The 21,833-nt window shown below is 44.1% G+C and overlaps 1 protein-coding gene across 1 annotated transcript in view; it reads left to right on the top strand.

Annotated features, from left to right (window-relative positions):
* Nucleotides 1-21,833, top strand: part of LOC8037682 (arginase-1) — a 71,787-nt gene that overhangs the window by 38,675 nt on the left and 11,279 nt on the right. Inside the window, exons 2-6 of the mRNA XM_029985305.2 lie at nucleotides 258-330; nucleotides 12,161-12,264; nucleotides 18,002-18,179; nucleotides 19,709-19,799; nucleotides 21,325-21,381. Coding sequence (XP_029841165.2) covers nucleotides 258-330; nucleotides 12,161-12,264; nucleotides 18,002-18,179; nucleotides 19,709-19,799; nucleotides 21,325-21,381 — 503 coding nt within the window. The remainder of the gene's footprint in view (nucleotides 1-257; nucleotides 331-12,160; nucleotides 12,265-18,001; nucleotides 18,180-19,708; nucleotides 19,800-21,324; nucleotides 21,382-21,833) is intronic.

The following is a 21,833-nucleotide window of genomic DNA, read 5'->3' as shown; positions in this document are numbered from 1 at the left end:
TTGGTAGACGCAGAGTTCAGTTAGTTTTACGTACTTATTTCTTAGAATTTATAAAAAATATAAAGTAAAATAAACAATTGATTCGCTACCTTGAATTTCTTTTGGCAATGGCATTGATGTGACTTTCGCTTTGTTCTTCCGAGCAAGGTAAATACGCATATGTATCTTAGATGAAATGTACTCGCAGGGTGTTAAAATAAGACGGGTAACTCGTGCATATAATGTGTTTGTTTTATTTTATATTTTGCACAATATAGGATAAACCCGGTGTCCAAGATGGTCCAACGTTTCTTCGAGCTGCAGGACTCGTATCACGCTTAGAAGATCTGGGTGAGATTGAAGTGTTTATTATTGCCAAAGAGGCCATACGCAATCTGCGGAACAAATACTAAACAAGAGAAACATCAATCCCAACGAGAGTTGTCTTGACCAAATGGCATGCCTTCAGAAATCGGAGAAATGTCGTCTAATTTAATAATAAAATGGTGTCTGGGCGTATCAAAAGCTATGCGCCACATAAAGCATAATACAGTATTTTACTAATTACCAAAATGTAGTTTGGAGCTTCGTTCGAAGGAATAAATGACATTTTATTGTGTTTATAGTATAATCACACTTTCGGCATCATTAATATTAGCGTCCAAATTAGAAACTCGATAATCTTTTTTTAATATAATTTTTGCATATGACGAAAAACGTTTTCGTTTAAAAAGCAGGGTATCAAGAGGTCAAGCAATTCTTCTCGTACCCTTTAATCCTCCAGTCTCTAAATGCACTAACCTCTCTACTCCGTCTTCATCATTCGTTCCCTCTTTCCATTTCTTGATGTTCCACATCATACATGCAGTTGCTATTTTTGGGTACTTTTCAGCTTCCAAGATAAGTCATAAGTAAGTTTGACAGTTAGAATTCATCACTATTTCTGCACGAGATATACCTTAGTTCGCGGAAATGCGAAAACAACAAATTATTTGCATTTTACTATAATTGCGATGTATATTATACAGTTTACTCGTTGAAACTTCAGCAGTTTTCATGTCAGGCGTGGCCACGTTTCGGTCCCAATAATTTCATCGGGTTGAACCAGAAAGATGAGTGTTTACATTATGCCATGATGTTTCATGATGCGTTCTTGAGAGCCAAGAACAAGGACCACTGATTCACTTCCGTGATTATAAACATACGTTAAGTCGTTGACGTATAGCTTATTGTATCTAATTTTGTGACGGGTATTGCGTGATTTGAATTGAGAAGGGAATTCCCAGTTTCTTTTTGGCAAGGCGCACTTTACTCGAAAAATCTTCAGAGACTTGAACTTTGGGTGCCGTCATTCTCGTGAGTTTAAAAGCACTGTCAAGAACCTCATCTTTGAAATTTGATGATGATTTGACGATTTACTCCAATTCCTTTCCGGCCAAGGTAGTGAGCTCTTATAGCTGTTTTTAAATTGATCGCGATGTTATCCCTTACGAAACGAGTAAAAATTTGCTCTGTAAGAGCCCAGGTTTCATTTCCTGTTCCCGGGATGCCTTTAAATACTAGGTTATTTCTTCTCATTCCGTCTTCCATGTCATTCATACTGCCCACAGTTCAACGACGTGCTCACGTAGGAATAAAGTTTCATGCTGAACGTTTGATAGGACGAGTCGTTCTAAAAAGCTTGAAGAATAGACATGCCTCAATTTGTTGCACTTCGAGGGCACGACCGATAATAATGCTAATAAATATAAATGAATGGGATCCTAGGATCAAGTGTGAATTTTACCAAAGAGCCAATTGGGAGAGACCAAAAAAAAACGGAACCAGCCAAAGGAATACCTTCTGAAAAACCAACGGGGGACAGCCCATTAGAGCTCGACCCCCAGTCCGACCCCGCTACTGGGTCATGAGAGTGGATCACAGTGGGCTTGGCGGGCTCGCAGGGCAAACATGCGCCAAGCGTTCGCGCCTCAGCGATTACTTTTATATCTCTCGGCTCCTCCGATTAATTTCAATTTGCGTGGAAGAGGTTAGCAGCAAAAACACGACAGTTGCTACTGTGAACACTTTCAGAGGTCATGATAAACGTAAAGTAAATTAATTTAAAAAAAAAAACTTATTTTAGCGAAGGACAACTCTCGTTTGGCCCTTTGTAGAAAAAATAAACGATCCAATCTGTGCCCGATAAATCACACTATCGATTCCCACTCCAGAGTGCACAAAATTGAAAGCATACAAATCTCGTGGGATTCGCAGCAAAAAATGTATATGAGTGTACGTAGTACCCGAAAAACTTTGGGACTACCTGCAGTGCACGAAATGGTTGTTTACGAGGCGAGTAGACGGCTGCGAATCCAGAAGTTTTTTGTGGCAGCGCTCTCCGGTTTTCTTCAGTCCGTCACGTTTTTCCCTTGGAGTGATGATCTCGGGGGAGTGGTGATCTTGGTCGCGACGATAGCGGTGATTCCTTGGTTCTGGTGCATCGATGACGACGACAAAGGGGCGGTGGGCGCGTGTTGGGCTCAGTGGGATATGCAGCAGCTTTTCCAGGGGGAGGGACGGCAAAGCACAATATTGTTTTTTACGAGACGAGTACACGGCTGCGGATCGCCTTTCTTTTGTTTTTGACTGCATTACCTTGAAAAACAACTGGAAGGGCAAAATTCATAAACCTTCTTCAAGGAATACTTTAAGTATAATTTCTTTGATGTATTTCCCAACCCTGCCGTGTGAATGATATCTGCACCAAACAAACCGCTTAATAATATTCTTTATACTGCTGTGAACTTAGGTACTTTTAAATTTTCATGTATAACGTTTTATCCCTACCAGCCCACATGTTAATTGATCAACTCATAAAGTGATTACATTTTACCGCAGGGATTCAACTCGTGCTATTGGTTACGCGACCTTTGATTTCAAATTGAAGCAGACAACCCAGACTACTTTCCCGGTGCTCCTGTGCATATATAAAGAAACACGCATGCATTTTGTTTCTTCGCCGTAGAATAACAGAAATCATATTTGTTACTTTAGACGCGGCTAATAGCAGGTAATTTTGTTAGAGTAGTAGTAGGGCACCATTTAGTCTGAATAATATATTTTGTTTAGTGAGCGATGGGTAAACTTGCAATGCTTTAGGCCCAAACATAAGTTCTAGAGCAGGCCTAAGGTCGAGCAAAAAATCCAAGCAAGAATAACAACTGGAGGAACCGTGTGGCTTGCTCGAGATGCACCAACATTCCAATCACTCTGCTATTGATAATATGCAAGGCTGATATGTCTCAATATATTAATGGTTCCTGCCGAAATTTTGCGAGCGCTATATTACGGAGCTCAAAAGAGTAAAAGTACCAAAAATTATAAAAAAACTATAAAAGGTGTCGTTCAATTTATGCTTTTATATACCGACAGACGTCTGTTGCGCGCCGGGAATAAGCTGTGTTTTTAATATTTCTTTAAAAGTTTATGAGCATACGAATATGAGCAAAGAGAAGAAACAGATATTTTTTATTGCAAAAACTCACTAGTTTTTGCTATAAATAATAGTAACTAGTGAGTTTTTGCAAAACTCACTAGTTACGTGCAAATATAGTTACATATGGAGCGGTATTGCATAGAAATGGCTAAGACGATTGTTTCCTTCAATTTTAAGGTGCGCTTTGTTGATTTTGCACGTAACGCCCTACACCTTTTCCGCAGACAAACTCGATGCCCTGTGCGCCTTATTGTATTCAACAACATTGCATATTTATTAGGTATTTGAGATGGAACAGCCCGTCAGGCTAATTGACTTGACACTCATTACGGACGTGTTGGTTTAAACTGAGGTTGAGAATCTAAGTTTAGGGTATGGTCTCTCAGTTCCTTGGACAGTCGATAAATAGTACGAAATATGGACATATCATTAATTAAAAAAAGTGGATGGAGTTTTGTCATTATAATATTCACGACTAGCAGGCAGGTACGAAGCTATTTTAGCACTGTGTTTAATGCCACAACTTTAAAAAAAGACGAAATTGCCAAAAAGTCTGACTGAATCACAGGTAAAAGTTGCAAGTTATTTATTACTAAATAGGTATACGTAATACTTCTTTATAATCCACCTCATAAGAAAAATTCACCCACTTTTTTATCGAATAGTTTTTACATGAAGCCACTTTTCGAATGAGTGCTGCCTGTTTTTGTTTTGAGACTGCGCACTAGCAATTAAGTTATGACAATTAAGTAACGAATAAACTCGAGACTGAGTCTTACGTCGCTTTTTTTTTTTTCGTATACCTCAGTCTCGAGGTGTTTTAAAGAAGATTGACATCTTTAGTGCACCTATGTTTGTCATTGAAAATGTTTTTGGCTAAACTATCTCACACCAGAAAGTGAATTGATATGCATGTTCTTGTTTCCGCTCGACTTTCCCCTCCAAAAAGAATATAAAGCAATATGCTTTCCTAAATATTGTAACGAATGAAAAGTTAATGAAACAAAGAATAAGTGAGAAAAGTCAAATTTTAATGGGGCAAACTTGCGCCCAAAACAAAAAGGAAAAAGATAACGACAGAGCGCCGCGGGCGTTGAAGACGGCGAGACAGTAGAATCGAACGCTGAGGCGAGACTGGCTCCGGCTTGCCACGCGGATCCCCTTCTACACGCGTGGGCTTCTCAAACAATCGGTGTAGAAGGTTCGCCGTGTAGAACATTCTAACCGTGAGTCAGCAACACGGTTCTCGAATTTACTAGAACATTACGTTAGAGCCAAAAAAAATGCGTCCCCGCGGCCAGGAATCAAACCCCAGCTTTCAGCCTGGAAGGCACGCGCGATAACAGTTAGGCCACAACCACGCTGCCTGCTTGCTCAGCTGCGCTGGCGGCATTAGTCCCCCCTTTGAAAAAAGTCCATCGTCCCGATGCAGCGCAAAACGAGAACACAGATCCACAGCAGAATGATAGCAGAGTCCTGAGCCACAGTTCATAGTTACTCCTTGACGAGAGTCCAAAGTTCTATCGTTCGTAATACGGCTAAAGCCGGACGACGTGCACCACCTCGGGCCATGACTGGCGTCTTTTAGAGGGGCGCGTTTCGTCTGGTAGAACTTCATAATTCACATGGCCGAGGCGTCGGATGATTTTTTAGGTTTCGAAATTGCGTTTGAGAAGATTCTCTGAGACCGTGGCGGCGTATTGGTGTCCACACCCATACCCGGTTTCCGGGTTGAAAGTGGACGTCCCGGCGAAGAAGGTTATGCCGGCGTGCGTCGACTCGCCGTTGGTCATGAAGCTCGATTCTTGAGAGCTGGCGAGCTTCTTTCGCGCGTTGCGAGATCAGTCGAGCTCCATCGTTCCCATTGTCAGCCGGCACGTGAGGCAACATGGTGTCGAGCATCGTAGTAACCGGCCGGCCGTGTACCAGTTGGGACGGTGTCATTCCCGTGGTTTCTTGAACCGCTGTGTTGTGCGCAAACGTGAAGCAATGCAACACCTCGTCCCGCGTCTTGTGCTCTACGTCGACGTAGTACATGGGGATCATGTCGGCGATCGTCTTGTTGTGCCACTCCGTTAGCCCTTTGGTCTGTAGATGATAAGCAGTGGGTCGTCAATTGCTGGTGTGTCTGAGTCGAAGAATTTCTGGATTTAGCTCTGTCATGAAAGCTGACCCTCAATCTGTGATCAGCACTTCAGGTGCGCCTTGTCAAAGGAGAATGGACTCGACGAAAAACTGGGCGACTTCAACCGACGTTTTCGACGTACCGTGTAAGATAATCGGTCGCCACAATAATCCACCGGTTTCCTGCGTCGATGTCGGGACCGGCCCAAGTAACTCCATTCCAACCTGCTGGAAGGGCGCAGTCGGGGCAGGTATCGGCTGGAGAAGTCCTGCTGGCTTCGTCGGAGGCTTTTACGTCGTTGGCACTCAAGGCAGGACCGTGTGTACAGACGGACGGTTTTCGGGAGTCTCGGCCAGTAATACTTTTCAGTAATCCGGACAAGCGTCCTGCTGTAGCCGAGGCGTCCAGCCGTCGGGTCGTTGTGGCGTGCTTTAAATATTTCTTCTCAAAGGCCAGCAGGAACAACCAGAAGCCAGTCAGGGTTAGTGGTTCCAAAGTTCTTCTTGAAAAGCACACCTCGCCTCAGGACGAACCTTGACATATCTCGGGCCAAGACTCGCGAAACTGAACCTCCTTGACCCTCGAGGTGGTCGATCACCGCGCGAAGGTTCGGGTCGTCTCGTTGAAATGCTCCCATGTCGGTATCTGTAACTGCGCCGAGAAAACGGGCGTCATCGTCGTCGTCGGTGCTGTCGGCAGGAAATTGGACTGGAGACCTAGACAAACAGTCGGCATTGTTATGCTTGCGGCCAGACTTGTGCACAATGTTTACGTTGAATTCTTGCAGTCGGAGACCCAAGCGAGCGAGGCGTCCTGACGGGTCCATGAGGTTGGCGAGCCAACAGAGAGTGTGGTGGCCCGTGACAACGCGGAATGAGATCCCGTACAGTTACGGGCGGAACTTATTTAATGCCCAGATGACTACAAGACATTCCTTGTCGGTCGTTGAGTAATTTTGCTCTGCCTTGGAAAGTGCCCGGCTGCGTAAGCGACCACCCCCTCTGCTCCGTCTTGTTTATAGACGAGTACTGCGCCGAGGTCGGCGTTGCTGGCGTCCGTGCGAACTTCCGTTTCCGCTGGTGCATTGAAGTGTCCGAGGATAGGGGGCGACTGGAGACTTTCCTTCAGTTAGTTGAACGCTTGTTCTTGCTCCTCCCCCAATGGTAGCTTACGTTGTCCTTCGTCAGATTCGTGAGCGGTGTAGAAATATTGGCGAAATTGCGAACGAAACAACTGTAGTAAGCACACAACCAAAGAAATCTTCGTACGGCTTTCCTGTCTGATGGCTTCGGAAATGCGTCGACAGCGGATGTCTTTGCCGGATCAGGGAGGGTTTACACCCTGAGCCCTCACGACATGGCCCAGGAATTTGAGCTCATCGTACACTCTCAAGTAAAAATGGTGTAAAAGGGTGTATCGTTACACCCTTTGTCCCGTTTAATACACCCCAAAACTTCATTTCGACGTACAGCGCATTATAGTCGAACAGACGGCCCTAAATTTTACAAGGGGCTTTATGACGGTGTGATATAACTTATTGAATAGCTAAAGTACGTATCAAAGGCGCCATAAATAAAACACTGAGTTTTTACAGTAGGGCATAGAAAACCCCGATTATTTCTTTGTAGTAAGTAAAACGTACATTAGCTATTCGAATACGTTGTACCACGCGGCTATCAAGCCCCTCGTAAACTTTCGGGCCGTCTGTTTGACTGTAGGGCGCTGTTCGTCGAATTAAAGTTTGGGGGTGTATTATATGGGACAAAGGGTGTAAGACTACACCCTTTTACGCCCTTTTTTCTTGAGAGTGTAAGCGAACTGACATTTTGACGGCTTGAGTGTAAGTCCAGCATTCTGGATAGCCAATAGCACGGCTCGCAGAAGTTTCAGGTGCTCGTCGAAGTCGCTTGTGAATACCATGACGTGGTCGAGGTAGACGAGACAGTTTTCCCATCTCAAGCCTGAAAGGATGGTATCCATTACGGGCTGGAAGGTCGCCTTTACTGTGCACAGACCAAAAGGTATCACTTTAAATTCGTACAGTCCACCCGGCGTGACGAAGGCAGTCTTCTCACGACCCCGTTCGTCGACCTCGATCTGCCAGTCCCCACTCTTCAGGTCTATCGACGGAAAGAATCGGCCGTGGCGCAGCCAGTCCAGAGTGTCGTAGTTGCGGGGCAGCGGGTAGACGTCTTTTTTTTTTTTTTTGTTGTTACGGCGCTTAGTTGTCGATAGTCCACGCAAAACCTGAGTGTTCCGCCTTTCTTCTTCACCAAGACTACTGGCGAAGCTTACTGACTGATTCAGGGCTGAACGATGTCGTTATCAAGTACTTGCTAAACAAGCTTCTGGATTTCCCTTTCTTTCACGGACACTCTGTACGGCGGCCGATGCAGAGGAAGTGCGTTGTCATCAGTAACTGTTCGATGCTTTGCAACTGTCGGCTACCGCACGTTTGATGACGTGGCGAATGAATTCTTGAGCTCGGCGAGAAGGTCAGTCAGCTGCCATGGGTGGTTGACGGGGGGGGGGGGGGAGGGGGTTGGGTCGATGTCGAGCTCTGAGGATCACGGTGCCTCGCGTTGTGACAAAGGGGAGTTTTAGAGATTCCTTACGATTGCGGCTCCTGTCCTGGAGCTCCTCAATGTTTCCCACGGTGATACCATTTGTAAGATGCTGAGCCTCTTCTCGGAAGTTCGTTACAAGGACAGTGGTGCATCCATCTTGGAGCTTCGCTACGCCTCTGGCGACACCGGTCCCTTCTACTAGGAGCAGTTTAACATTACCTTCCAGCAGGGCGTCTCCGCTGATTGATGTTTAAATTCCGACGGGCACCAGCACACTCGAGCGCGGTGGCAAGTTCACGTGCTCGGACTGTACACGCACTGTGGCTGAGGCGGCCGACGTTGTTTCCTGATCCACAGACGTCATAACAGGTTATACGTGGCAAATGTGCCGAGTATAACGTATCTTGCACAGTCTCGTAGAACAACGAACTTCACCGGGCATGTCTCAGCGTGGATCTCGACGCAAGCGGTGCACCTTCCGACCGGTTTGATGAGGTTCCCGCCGGCAGTTCGTATCTGTCGACCATCCCATGACCTTGTCACTTTCCGAAGGCATTGGGAGAGCCTCCGACTCAGGACGGAGTAGTTTGCTCTGGCGTCGAAGAGAGCCGTCGCGTCGTGGCCGTCGATAACGACGTTTAGGTTATTGTTTACCGTCCCAGAAGTGTTATTTTTTATGTGCGACGTCGTTAGAGGGGGGGTGGGGGTCCTTGGACGTTTTTCAAGGTTCTTTACTTCGGTCGTCTTCGGCAACGCTACCTCCAGGCGTTGCCGCACGTAGTTTTCCCGACGAGATAGGGGGACAGGCTCTCACGGCGCGACCGACGGAAAGGCGATGCGGAACGTCGGGGGGATGGAGAATGGGAACCTCGTGGCGCTGTCGGTGCTGGTGACGGAGGGCGAATGGAGGTATTCCTTGATGTTTCTTGGTCGCTCTCCAAAGCGATGTCGAAAGCCGTTTGGTGCGAATACTCGCAGCCAAGCTGGCGGTACGTCAAGCTGGCGGTACGGGCACCTTCTGTAAACACGGTCAGTCTCCCCGCAGTGGAAGCACACCGGGCGTCCGTCATCCGTGCGCCACACGTCGGTCTTTCAAGGTCCACGCTGCTCTTAGCGCGGAACGTAATGCGGCGAAGAGACGTCTCGTCGGGGTACAGCTGAGTACTGCCGGGTGACAGGAGGCTGCTGGCGACGAACAACTGCGGCGTAAAGGCCCATACACACATTCGCGTTTGAGCGCGGTGCGTTCCGTAGCAGCAAGCGGACGCGTTGCGTTGCGAAGACCGCTTGCGCCAAACTTGTACGCACAGTTGCGTTGAAACGGAGTCAACCGCAGTCAAGAGCCAATAAGAACGCGCTATCGTCGCTAGTGGCTCACCAATAGTAAGCGAAATCCAAGGCAACATGGCGGCGCACGGCGACAGCGTCGAAGCGTTCGATCTGGGGACAATCTCGCCGGCTTCCCCGACGTTTTGTCAAGCTTGAACCATCGCGGCCTTGGAAAATACAGTCCCCACCGCTCCCCAAAACGAAAAAGCAAGCACTGCGACCGGCGAACCGGATACGTCTCGCCGAGTCGGCCGGGTGGGGTGAGCGAACACGTCACCCCCTCTCCTCTTTCGGCTTCTGATTGGTCGAAAGCACCCGAACGCACCGCAACGCTTCGGAAAGTTGAACAAGTTTCTACTCGCTTGCGTCGCGCTACCGAACGTTGCGGGGAGGCGCGCGTTGCTCCGCAAGCGACCGCGCCTGGCCGCAAGGACTCCGCAACGCACCCAAACCCGTTCAAACGCGAATGTGCGTATGGCCCTTAAGTCCAAGCTGGTGGTTCTGGTGCGGCGTCGGCGAGAACGTTTGGCTGGAGCGCTTGCTGGACCTCCTCTCGTACAATCTCGGCGATCGAGAGCGAAGCTGGACGATCGGCGACAAGTACCAGCTTCCTTAGTTCTTCACGGACGATGTCCCGTAAGGTTTCGCTTAACCCTGGGACAATGGAGCTGGTGGCGCAGCATGACGGCGTGTCTGCAGCGACGCCGGGAGCTCGGTGATAGTGGGCGGCTCGTATTTGAAGGGTACGTTCGATGTTGGTGGCTTCCGTGATGAAACTTTCGACGGTGGCAGGCGGGCTCCGCACAAGGCCATCGAGACGTTTTCCTTCACGCCGCGCCTCAAGACCCTCAGCGTTTTTCTCTTCGGGAGCGTTTGGGTCGGCGCGATTCATCAGGTGGAGAACGTCTTCGACGAAGCTTGTTACGCGCTCGGTCGGCCTTTGGGTTCTCGCTCGCAGGAGCTCTTCAGAACGCTGTCGTCGCCGCTGGTTGGGAAGAGTGCGTCGCAGTTCGACCTGGAATTCTTCCCACGACGAAATCGACGTTTTGTGGTTCTCGTACACGGTGCGTGAGGTACCTTCCGGAGCGAAGTAGACATTATGAAGGCACTGCTCCCGTGTCCATTGGTTATGGCGGGCAACTCGTTCGTAATGTTGTCGCCAATCCTCAACGTCCTCTTTGGATCTCCCCGTGGAATGGCGTTGAAGTCCGGGGAGCGACTGGCAGGTTATTCGACGGCACAAGCGACCGGGGTCTGCGACTGGTTGGCCATCGCCGACCTCCTTGTTTGCTTGGTCTTGGGTGGAAAGGGTTCGAATTCCGGGGCTAGACCAAGGTTCCGGTGACTTGATCGAGACTCGGTCTGGTCTTCATTGGATTCTTGGGGGCTTGGGTTCGGACTTGCACTGCGGGACCGCGGAGGGGAGCGCGTCACGGACATGTGGTCCGCCGCACCTCCACCAAAATGTCACGAATGAAGAGTTAATGAAACAAATAATAACTAAGAAAACTAAACGTTTAATGAGTCGAAATTGTGCCCAAACAAAAAAGAAGAAGATAACAATAGAGTGTCACGGACGTCGATTTCAGCGAGACAGCCGAATCGAACGCTGAGGTGAAACTGACTCCGGCTTGCCGCGCGGAGCCCCCTTTGTACACGGGTGGGCTTCCGGAACAATCGGCGCAGAAGGGTCGGCGTGTACAACATTCTAACCTCAAATTAGCAACACGGTTTTCGAATTTACCAGAACATCACGTTAGAGCCCGCAAAAATGCCTCCCGCGGCCTGGAATCGAACCCTGGCGTTCCGCGTGGAAGGCACGCGCGTTAACCGGTAGGCCACGAGCGCGCTGCCAGCTCGGTCAGCTGCGCTCGCGGCAATATAATAAATATTACACGGTGCCGGTTGTCGTCAAAACAATATCTGCGCTACAGATATCATAATTTGTATCGGAGAAATGAGGATGATAGTAAATATAACTTTGCAGCATCGCACATAAATTTTTATAATAACAAAACGTACCTCGCGGTGCGAACCTATTTGTATATTCTGAGGAAAAGTTTCTTTGAACATGCGGCTCTCCTGTTTTTAGTAAGATCACGCATTTACTCCATACTTCACCATGAGAATATTTTTATTTGCGTTTTTTTATATGCGAAGCAGGTTCTTAAAACATTATTAAACAAATATATCAAAGCTTTCTCGAGATGCATTTTGTAAAGATATGATGATTGCCAAAATATTGTAAGTTTTTGCGTGACGATCGTAAAGTGTATTCAGTTGTCTGCACTATATTTGTACTTGAAGAGTATTAACAAACTAAAACAATGAGAAAAAAATGAAACTACAGGAGGGCATATCTTTCAGTACAATTACGTTTGCAAAAGTCAAAGTTAAAAAATAGCACTGCTTGAGGACAATCATGCGAACGATGTCGAGATTATACAACTTATTTTGCATGCGCACTATTATATTAATATTCTGAAAAGCAGCATTGGTTCCAAAATTCAGGCTGGCATCGCTCTTTGACTGGTGAGCTAGTTTTATTTTTATTTGCATTGTTGCTATAGACAGTTTCGACTACCACACGTATGAAAGCTTTAGATAAGAGTTCAGTACTAATACACAAGTTTTGCCATCTCATGCACCACCTGATTTATAATACGATATCTAAATGTTTAGGTCACCCGGTTCGAGACTATTACGACGTGAAAGAAGAAGACAATTCCAATGTGACATCAACAAAAGCGGTGGAAAGCGATTGTGTTGGAAAGTCCAGCAAGAAGGTGAGTTTTTTTTTTTCTTTTATTTCGTGCATATTTTCTTTACTTTTTTTTTCTAAACGTATCATTTATTAGATATTTTAGGTGTATGATCTCGTATACTTAATGCAAAATATGATGTTTAGAGTCTAGCACTCACTTCTGCTATAATTCCTTTATTAAAAAAAAAGAAAAAAAAACACAGATTCAGGACACAGATAATGAGCGGACTTAAATAACGTACGCAGTTTTAGCACACTCGGCGCTAAATTTAGCGCTTCGGTTAGCGCAGGCTGTGCACGAAAGTTTTAGGGTGCTGGTTTTTTTCCCGCAACGAAAAACCCAACGCCACCAAGACACAGTCACAATTGTTTCTTCATACACAAAATGCTGCAACGTGAGAAAAAAAAAAAGTTTTTTGTTTTGGTTCGTAGCAACATTTTAGATTGGTTTTAACAAGAGACTGCGACGCGAGCGGTCGACCGGTCGTATCCGCTTGCGTCGCCTCGGCAATAGTGGTCTCGCTGTACTGACCCTCGCACAACGTACCTTCACCGAGAAATGGTCGCGCGTCGCGAGCATCAAGTTGCCGGTGATCGTTGCCGTACCAATGCAATGTCATTTCGTATTGAAAACCGCAGTCGCGAGGATGCCGCCGACGTCGCCGCACACATGGTCCTGGTTGGAGCCAATTTTTGATTGTGCTCGTCTTGGCTTTAGCAAACTTCTCATCACGAATCCTCCTAGGAGGAGCGCAAACACTATTTGCGTAAGAACTCAATTTCCGAAGAATGCGTCCAATGAAAACGCGCACGCAAAACGCAAAACGCAAAACATAGTTACAATTCGGGGCATGCGCAGTGGCGATGTCGCTATTTGTGGCGTACACAAAGCTTTGGCGTGCGCTCTTCTAAAAGTCCCTACTCTTACTCTCCTTCTCGAACTCGAGATTTTTCCAATATAAATTTTCAGCAGCTCGCTTGTTGCTAAAGACTAACTGCAAAGAAAAAAAAAAAGGTCTTTTTTTTTTAACCAGCCTAATTGGGACAAGCATGTCAGAAAACAAATCCTCCGCGAAAAAAACATTTTATTTTTAGCAATATTTACGCCACAGGACGTAATTTAGTCGGACTCACAACCTCGCCACATTTGAAACTCCTGCTCTTTCGACGCGCGCAGAGTGGCTGGCATACGTCACTTCGTGACGTATAATACCAACGTTTTGGCGCGTTATTTAAAACGGACAAAATACCCGCAAACTAAAATCAGGCCCGCGCAATAAATATTGATGTAAAAAATTTGTTTTTGTAAGAAAAACTGTTTTGTGACACGCTTGCTCCAATTAGGCTGTTTAAAAACACACTTTTTTTCTTTTTAGTTACACTTTAAGTATTTTGTGAATAATTTCTCTTACGTGTTGGAGGTATTTCCAAGTAAATAAACAGAAAAACAAATCGACGGACCGACACACCAACGTACGGACATAGAGATAGATATGGATGTCTCAAAAAGAATACTCATTATATCACTATTTTAGTCAATTTGCGTACGCATAAGATATTAAACATACGTACATATCCACACGGGAAAATCCTGTCTGGGCAGTTTTAGTGGTCCGAGCCCCCTTGCAAACACACAACGGAGACAAAAAACAGAGAAACAAACGTTCAGCCTTTCCACTCTCGTGATGAAGGAAGACCAGCGGAGCTGTACTCGATACACCGCGTGCTGCTTCTTCGTCGTTTTCTGTTTTTTGCGCTGTTTCCTACGATGAATTTTCACCAACGCGCCCAACTATCCATTCTTCTATTATAGCTGGAAAGGTTGCCGCCATCTACGAGCGACGGCGGAAACCATACTGGTTGTGTGCTTGCCGCCGTCGCTTATGGATGGCGATAGCTGTCCAGGTAGGTTTGTTTAGACATACACGGACACGATCCCGGGGAACCTAGCCTTTAACAGTTCCGCTGTAAAAAGAAAAAATTAAAAAAAAACACACACAAAAACATTGAGAGATTTATACATCAAACAGACGTACTCATGAATACACGCATAAATACACACGAATACGCAATGAGGCGATTTCCCTCAGATTGTTTTCAATGTTTTCAATTCGCTGCAGTTTTTGTAGTATGCGAACAATAATGACAAAAATGATGCTGCTCTTTTTATTTAAAGTATAAAGAAAACTTCCGTCAGGAGGAAAACGAAGCAATAAAACAAAACGTTTTTTTAAAAGAAAATAGTTTCGCAGCTCACGTGTGCTGGTGAATAAGAATAATATTTCATTTTCATGAAGCAGGGCGGAACGAAGGGAAAAGTCTCAAAGGAGGCTGACCAGCCCTCGGCCACCAAAAATGGCAGTGCAGAAAAAATGTGCGCGAAATTACTAGACAGTCCTTAATAATTTAAACAGATTGAAACGCAGCCCTAGGAGGCGAGGAATACGAAAAACACAGAGACATAAAGTGCACAAAAGAGTGCACTTTACGTTGAACAAACGAATTTAAAGATTCAATTGAGTGGGGTAGGTGAATCACTGCAACAGATTAAAAAATTCAAAGCTTTGAAGCAGATAGTGTCAATGCACATTTCGTTTTCTAGAAGGTAATTGAGCAGTTTTCGTTTGATATATCGCAACATTTGCGTACCATAGTTAGTAAAAGACTAGACAACCTTCCAACAGAGCCGTATATGTAGAGAGTTTGGTCAATGGGAGGCGCGGGCAGAGCCAGGGCGTGCACCAGACTCAGAAAGAGGGCTTGGCATGCTCTCTCAATCAACCAGAAGCCGAAAAGAATCTCCTAGCGGTGGTAGCGAGAAACAGTTCTGATCGAAGGTCTATGTTCGTATATGGTTTTAATAAGTGCGTAAGAGTGAAGTGTAGTAACTCTTTGTTGTTGAAAATAATTTCCACGTGTTGTTTCGATCATGATCACACAGAAAGATGCAAAAAACGAATGCGCCGCTCAACTCTGTTTTGCGCGGACAGAGTGTGATCGCTCGGACGGCAGATTCCCGGCCCTCGGCGTTTGGCGTACAGATTATGTCGATCGTTCCGCTAGTCGCACTCTTCCACCATCATTTTTGATGAGCGTGATTAAAACATCACGTGTACCGTATTTTCAGTCATCGAGAGTTACTCCAATGAAGTTATCAGGTTTGTTTCTCGCGACCACCGCCAGGGTATTATTTCCGGCTTCTGGTTGGTCACATTCGAATTTCTGAAGACGCCCTGGAACACGCCCAGCCCGCTTTCGGCCAATGGCGCCTCCTCATTTGTCTCCTATACTTCCCAACGAATGGCCAAACTCTCTACATATACGGCTCTGCCGTCCAATACTGCTTGTGTCCAGCTAAGTGACCATGTAGATTTGGTGTCAATGCCGCTAGGGTTGACAGAATTTATTATCTTTGACGAAAATAATCCCTGGAGAAGGGGAACAAGAGGGAGAGAGGACAAACATAAATCTCCAAACAGAGCTAGGTGACTGGAGCGCGCCCGAAAAAATCCGCCTGGTCCGAGTATCGAAAACGGAATGTCTCCATTTCCAGCTGAGCGCTGTACCAGCTGAGCTAACCAAGGGTTAGACGTGCGTATAGCAAACAGGTTTTATCAGCTGCCAGTAGTCTAATACCACCAAGGGCTAAATGCTTGCATTTTAAGGTTATTATTATAATGCAATTAAATGCAAAGGTGCAAGCGTAGTAGTGCTACTCAGTGCACTACTTCGCTTCTCACGCGCTGAAAGTCTTTCTGAAAATGAAACATTTAAGGGTTTTGGACGACGCTCAGCAATTTTATAATTGAACCATATGTCTATTTTCACTAGTTAAAAAGTTGATTAGTGAATATTAATTAATTGGCCGACTTATCGCAAAGACTAGCCACACACATAATGTCCCCCTGGACGTATAACTCACTCGCACAAACCGTGTAAGTGCAGCTTCATGGCTTTTCATTTTCAACAAATCTTCAAGAACAAAAAAACACCCTGTATATAAAAAATGTATAGATATAGAGGTACATACATACATACATATATAGATGCATGGATGCATGCACACATGCATACATGCATACATAGATACATGCATGCATGCACGCATACATGCCTACATACATACAAAAAAAGGGACAAGTGTGTTAATTGTGTTAAATCATTTTCAAGCTTCTGTTCCAGCTTAATGCGCTTAAACACACTAATATCATATAATTATTTTACAACAAACCTTATCAGGTAACTACCTTCTTACAAACACCGTTTTATTTTTTAATCTAACAACATTTTAGGGGAAACACTGCTGAATTTTGTTTTTTTATTCTTTTGAGGAATAAAACAAAGTTCGTCATATAATGCTTTAATTCAGATGCGTGCTCATAGTAGATGCATTAAATTCCTCTGAAATATTACTTTTGTCCACAAGGGGGCAGAAATTCAAGTTTATTTATAAGGTCCGGTACACAAAAAATATTTCGTGCCTAGAACCAGAACGCAGCTGTTCTTGGGGTTTGAATTATTAATATTTAGTATTAAAATATCCCGTATATTTTCTTTTTCTAGAAATATAGCAATGACTGCAGATCCGGTAATCTAAATATCACAATACTTCGCTGAAGGTGAATGTCGCTCAATCTTGAGGATGAAAATCTCATACGAATTTCCACATTACGCTGGGCAAGTTGTTCAACCAAATTGTTTGTGGCCGTCAATGTGCTCAACCGAACAATCCTAATATATATTCGTTAAAAATAAACACAAGGTAACATCAAATTTAAAAAAAAATGTAAGAATTCAATACAAAATCTTTTGCATTATTGTCGTGGTTCAAGTGAGATTAAGTAAATTATTAAAGTAAAGCCTGCATGCAAGTTTGTGCTATTCAGGTAGAATGTACAAAACGGTCACTTGCTGTCCTTGTCTAATTATAAAAGAAAATGTTTACACAACTGTTTAGCAAACTATTTTTACAGCTATCTGACAAACAAGCACACTTAGGTTCTTTCATGTTCACCAACACTCCGCTTACTGGAAACAAAACAAAACTCTATATATTATAGTGTCACCCAAGCATCGCACAATTGTTGGACTTACGTTACATTTCGCGAAAGTTGAACCCCATTCAATATCAAACCGTGCACTGGTTCCAATGTTGGACCTCTATGCAGTCAATATTTAAGCCAGCAAGTGCCTCAAACAAGACTTTATAAGGCACACTCACGCAACCTATCAGATAAGTTTCAAAAAACAATTCCAGCGATTCTTCTCTAGTACACCCTAACCTCACAAATTTGTCTTGTAAGCCAAGAGTGAACAAGGATTTCAATATTTTTCCTAATTTGTACAATTTGAAACGCGAGTTCAGTGGGTTTTTTTCTTGGCTGTGCTTCATTCTATGACCATCCGATCTAGTTAATAACCTTCATTCAAATATATTCCTAATAATTTGATAATAATGGAATATTCCTGCATGGAATGACCTCTAGTTACAGCAGTTTTGCCGTACAATATGAAATATTTTTCAACCTGTTTCTCAAATAGTACTTTGCAAAACAATATCGAAACATTCTAAGCGAAATTACAATAAGACATGAAGAGCTCACTAAACAAAAGGCATGTAACTCAATACTACGTGTGTAGTAGTTTTTTTAAAAATTTAATTAGGATTTGTTTTAGAAATCTTGTACTAATGTAATTGATGGTGCTTAATATTCTTGAAATAAATAGATACCTAAAAAAATTCCGACTTCCTCTTCCAGGTCAAAAATGCCGTCGCCAAGGTCCTAAGCTCAGGCTCGCTAAGTTTAAATATTGGCGGTGACCACACTATGTCTATTGGAACCGTTATTGCTCACGCAATGTCCGTGGATTCTAACATCTCTCTTCTCTGGGTTGACGCCCACGGCGACATTAATACACCTCTCTCCACTTCAAGTGGTAAGATGCATCTCATTATAAGTTAAACAACTGAATTCCTGCAGACTCTTACGTAAAATAATAAGGTTCTTCTTTAGTGCGCATTTGCTACATCATGGTTGTTTCGCATCAAACAAAATAATTAAAAAAAAACGCTTCTGAAACGCCAAACAAGTTTTTTTTTGGAACTTGCGTTGAGTTCCGACGTTAAGTGGCGCAAGCTACCGCCCAATAAAATGCGTATACCAATAGATCTAATATTCCCTCCATAACGCGTGGATTAATGACAGTGCCTGGGCACTGCCCCAAAGGTGACGAGTTTCACAGCATGTCTTTTGTAAAATGACATTATATGCACATAAACCTAAATCAATATATGCATTTCAGACACGTTTTTTTTCCTTTTTCTAACTTTCTTGACTCTGAATATGTACTTAACATTTTGTACCTTCTCCTACGCTGTAGTAGTCTCCTGCAAAACTTTATCGCGTGAACTACTGGCTGTATCAAGGAGCAGCCAGGTTTTTAAATCGACCGCTAAATTCGGTTTCTTAACCTATCGCGTTCCGATTTTGTACAGCGTTGGCCACAGGTGGTGCATTTTTTCTATGAAATTCGCCAAGAGCGAGCTTATCTGAGGAAAATGTAAAAAAAAGAAAAAGGCTTAGCTCCTAAGGAAACGCAGCGAAGCCACCGGTCTTCCAACCATAGGGCGCCCTATGGTTTGAAAACCGGTGGCTTCACTGCGTTTCCATAGGAGTTAAGCCTAAGCTCGCTCTTTGCGAATTTTATAGAAAAAATGCACCACCTGTGCCCAACGCTCTGCAAAATCGAAACGCGATAGGTTCAGAAACCGAATTTAACGGTCGATTTAAAGAGCCTGGCCGCTCCTTGATACACCCAGTATGGTGCATAATTTATTTTGAACTGATATAAAATACAACATGATGTACCTTACAGATCATGAAAGTGTTGTTTCCAAAAAATGTATATGCTTTATTCCCGTTTCCAATATAAGGAAGGATTGCTTTTGGTGTTTTGTTTCTTAATCGGACCGATAATATATCATATTGATTAATATTATTATTAATTTTAATAAAATTTATTGTAACTAATTTTAATCAATTGACAATAATACTTGACCAAACGTTGTTAGAGCACCTTGGGATGGAAATTGGTTATGTTGAAAATCATACTAGGACCTTTCTCAGCCTTCTTGAGTTTTAAAATCTAATATTTTTTATTTAGTTGCCCTATCATTATATTGACATTGGGGGCACACCTCTAAACAAAGTAAAATAAATAAAAAATGCTATTAAACGATACCAAGGGCCCTAATCTGGACACTTGGCGAAAAATACGGCGAAAAATCTGGCGGCTCTGATTGGCCGGCGACAAGGTCAAGTACGGAGTTGGCCAATCACGGCCGCGAGATTTCTCGCCGAATTTTTCGCCAAGTGTCCAGATTAAGGCCTCAAGTGTCTTACCCTTAATCAATTAACACACTAACTTTTTGGCGATCACTTTACTTCTAAGTTATTCGTTACTAGGGCACATACATGGAATGCCTGTAGCATTTCTCCTTCGCGAAATGGAGCCCTTCTTAAGGAAGCCCGAAGGTATGGAATGGATTCAACCTTGGTGAGCCGTTACTTTCATTGTTTACGTTATAGTTCTATTCGGGTAAACTCTTCTGGAAAACCGTAGATTTTATTTATTACTATAATGATTAAATAAGTTTTGTTTGATACATTCCGTCATACACCTTACAAAAGTAGTAAAGAAAAAAGAATTTAAATTTCAATGAGAAGCGATATATAATAAAATGGGTTTAGAGAATCAACAAGAAACAGATTTATAAAACCATTGTCTCAAATCTCCCAATCGTCGAATATTATAAGCTCTCCTCTACGTTCAATTATGGGCTAATATCACTATTTTATCAGGATGATAACACTGCATAGCATTAGCATGTTCTAATCAAAATAATTATACACACTAAATAAAGGCCCATTCACACAGAACCAAGACGCGATTCGAGGGTTGTGATTTTTGCTTTTTTTTTTCTATTAAAAAGTGTTTTTCAGGTAAGACAACGGTGGGGGATGGCGTCCCCGCGCACAATTTATCCGTCGACGCTCGCGCGTGAGCCAGTCTGCAGGAGATTAAACCTGATGTGTCGCCTTAGGTTAGGGCTTGTTTTGCTCTTTTGTTATTTTCGATGCACAAGCAACGCGTAAAGGCGCAGCTTTCGAGGGATCTGTTCCAATCCAAACTTGCTTGGTAGGATTTCGATGTCAAGAGTGCGTGCGATGCTTGACCTGTGCGACGCCGTGCAGCAATCATTCATTATTCACGCGAAAGCCGCCATCCAACCACAACCTTGGCAGCGTGTGCCTGCAGTACAGCCATCACCCCGAACGTGACTTGTGCATGCTTTGTTTGCGCTAATGACTACGGAATATAACCGTTCCCCTTCAAAAACGGTATCACACAAGCTGTGTGCAGCGCCATCAAAGGTAAAGAAGTGCTGGCGTTTCTCCGCGCTACGCGTTTTTGCGCATTATTTTGCACAATAACACGGGTATAAAGTTGACCTTATATACCGTCTAAGGCTGGTCGCCCGAGATCATGCCTCCCGCAGCAATGCATACAACTTTAGTTTGATCGTATGTAACTATAATTATCTACGTTAAATCACTAAAAACGGTCATGTCGGTGTGCATGTGTTATCACGAACGATCGCCAAGTAAGGATGCACATAGCGGACGAATAAAAGAATACCCGTGCCCTCTGAACAAACGCGAGATATCCCGAGACTACGCCGACAATGACAGGGTTGGGAGGTCCTGTGTGGCAACCTCTTTTCTCTTTTCTGTGTGAACGCATCTTATGTGTTAAAAGACAACCATCGAGATATCGTCACATAACAAACATGTGAGCACAATACACGTGTCGAAAGCTGAATAGCGGTGTGAAGTGACAAATATGGGTTTGTTAATAGTGACTATGAGGCCTATTCAAGAGATTTTGTAACTGCTCGAATTTAACCATATGCTCATAAACACGAACTTTTAAAATTTTTTTTTCACAATTTTATGAGTAGACAGTGTAAAACACCATAATACGCAAAACGTCACCAATTTACAGCTGAATATTCTTTCAGTGTTCGAAAAGACAATTTCGCCTACATTGCTCTGAGAAACATTGACCCTTACGAAAGGTAATCTAAACTTTGTTTCTTGTCAATATATTGTTTGTAGTTTAAAGGGTTTTACTTCCCTTTAACTCTGTGTGTGTGTGTGTGGGGGGGGGGTAGGGACCGATATACTCAAACAAATAAACTTTTGAGACGGCGCTTTGCGAAAATGGAAGAAAAACGAAAGCTCCATTTAGAGCTAATCTTGAACTTGAAAATCCCCTGCTACATAAAAAAGAAGAACTAACATTTAACCAGTCTTATTTATGTTCCCTCAAAACAGAGCCCGCGCTGAACTGTACGCGAGGCAGATTTTTTTCTCTGGAACCTCACCACTTATACAGCTTCCATCTCTTGTTCCTACCGGGAAGTTTCCCGTGTACTTGGGGCGACCCCGTGTTTCCTAGAGGTCGGGCAATCCTAATCCCGTGTCCTACGTTCTTCGATATGAGCCTCGATAATCCCGGATTTGTTTT

Source organism: Ixodes scapularis, unplaced genomic scaffold (assembly GCF_016920785.2).
Source record: "Ixodes scapularis isolate PalLabHiFi unplaced genomic scaffold, ASM1692078v2 PGA_scaffold7__128_contigs__length_106722199, whole genome shotgun sequence".
In the NCBI taxonomy this organism is placed as follows: domain Eukaryota; kingdom Metazoa; phylum Arthropoda; class Arachnida; order Ixodida; family Ixodidae; genus Ixodes; species Ixodes scapularis.
Note: the sequence above shows the minus strand (reverse complement) of the source record. Positions and strands in the feature narration are given on the sequence as shown.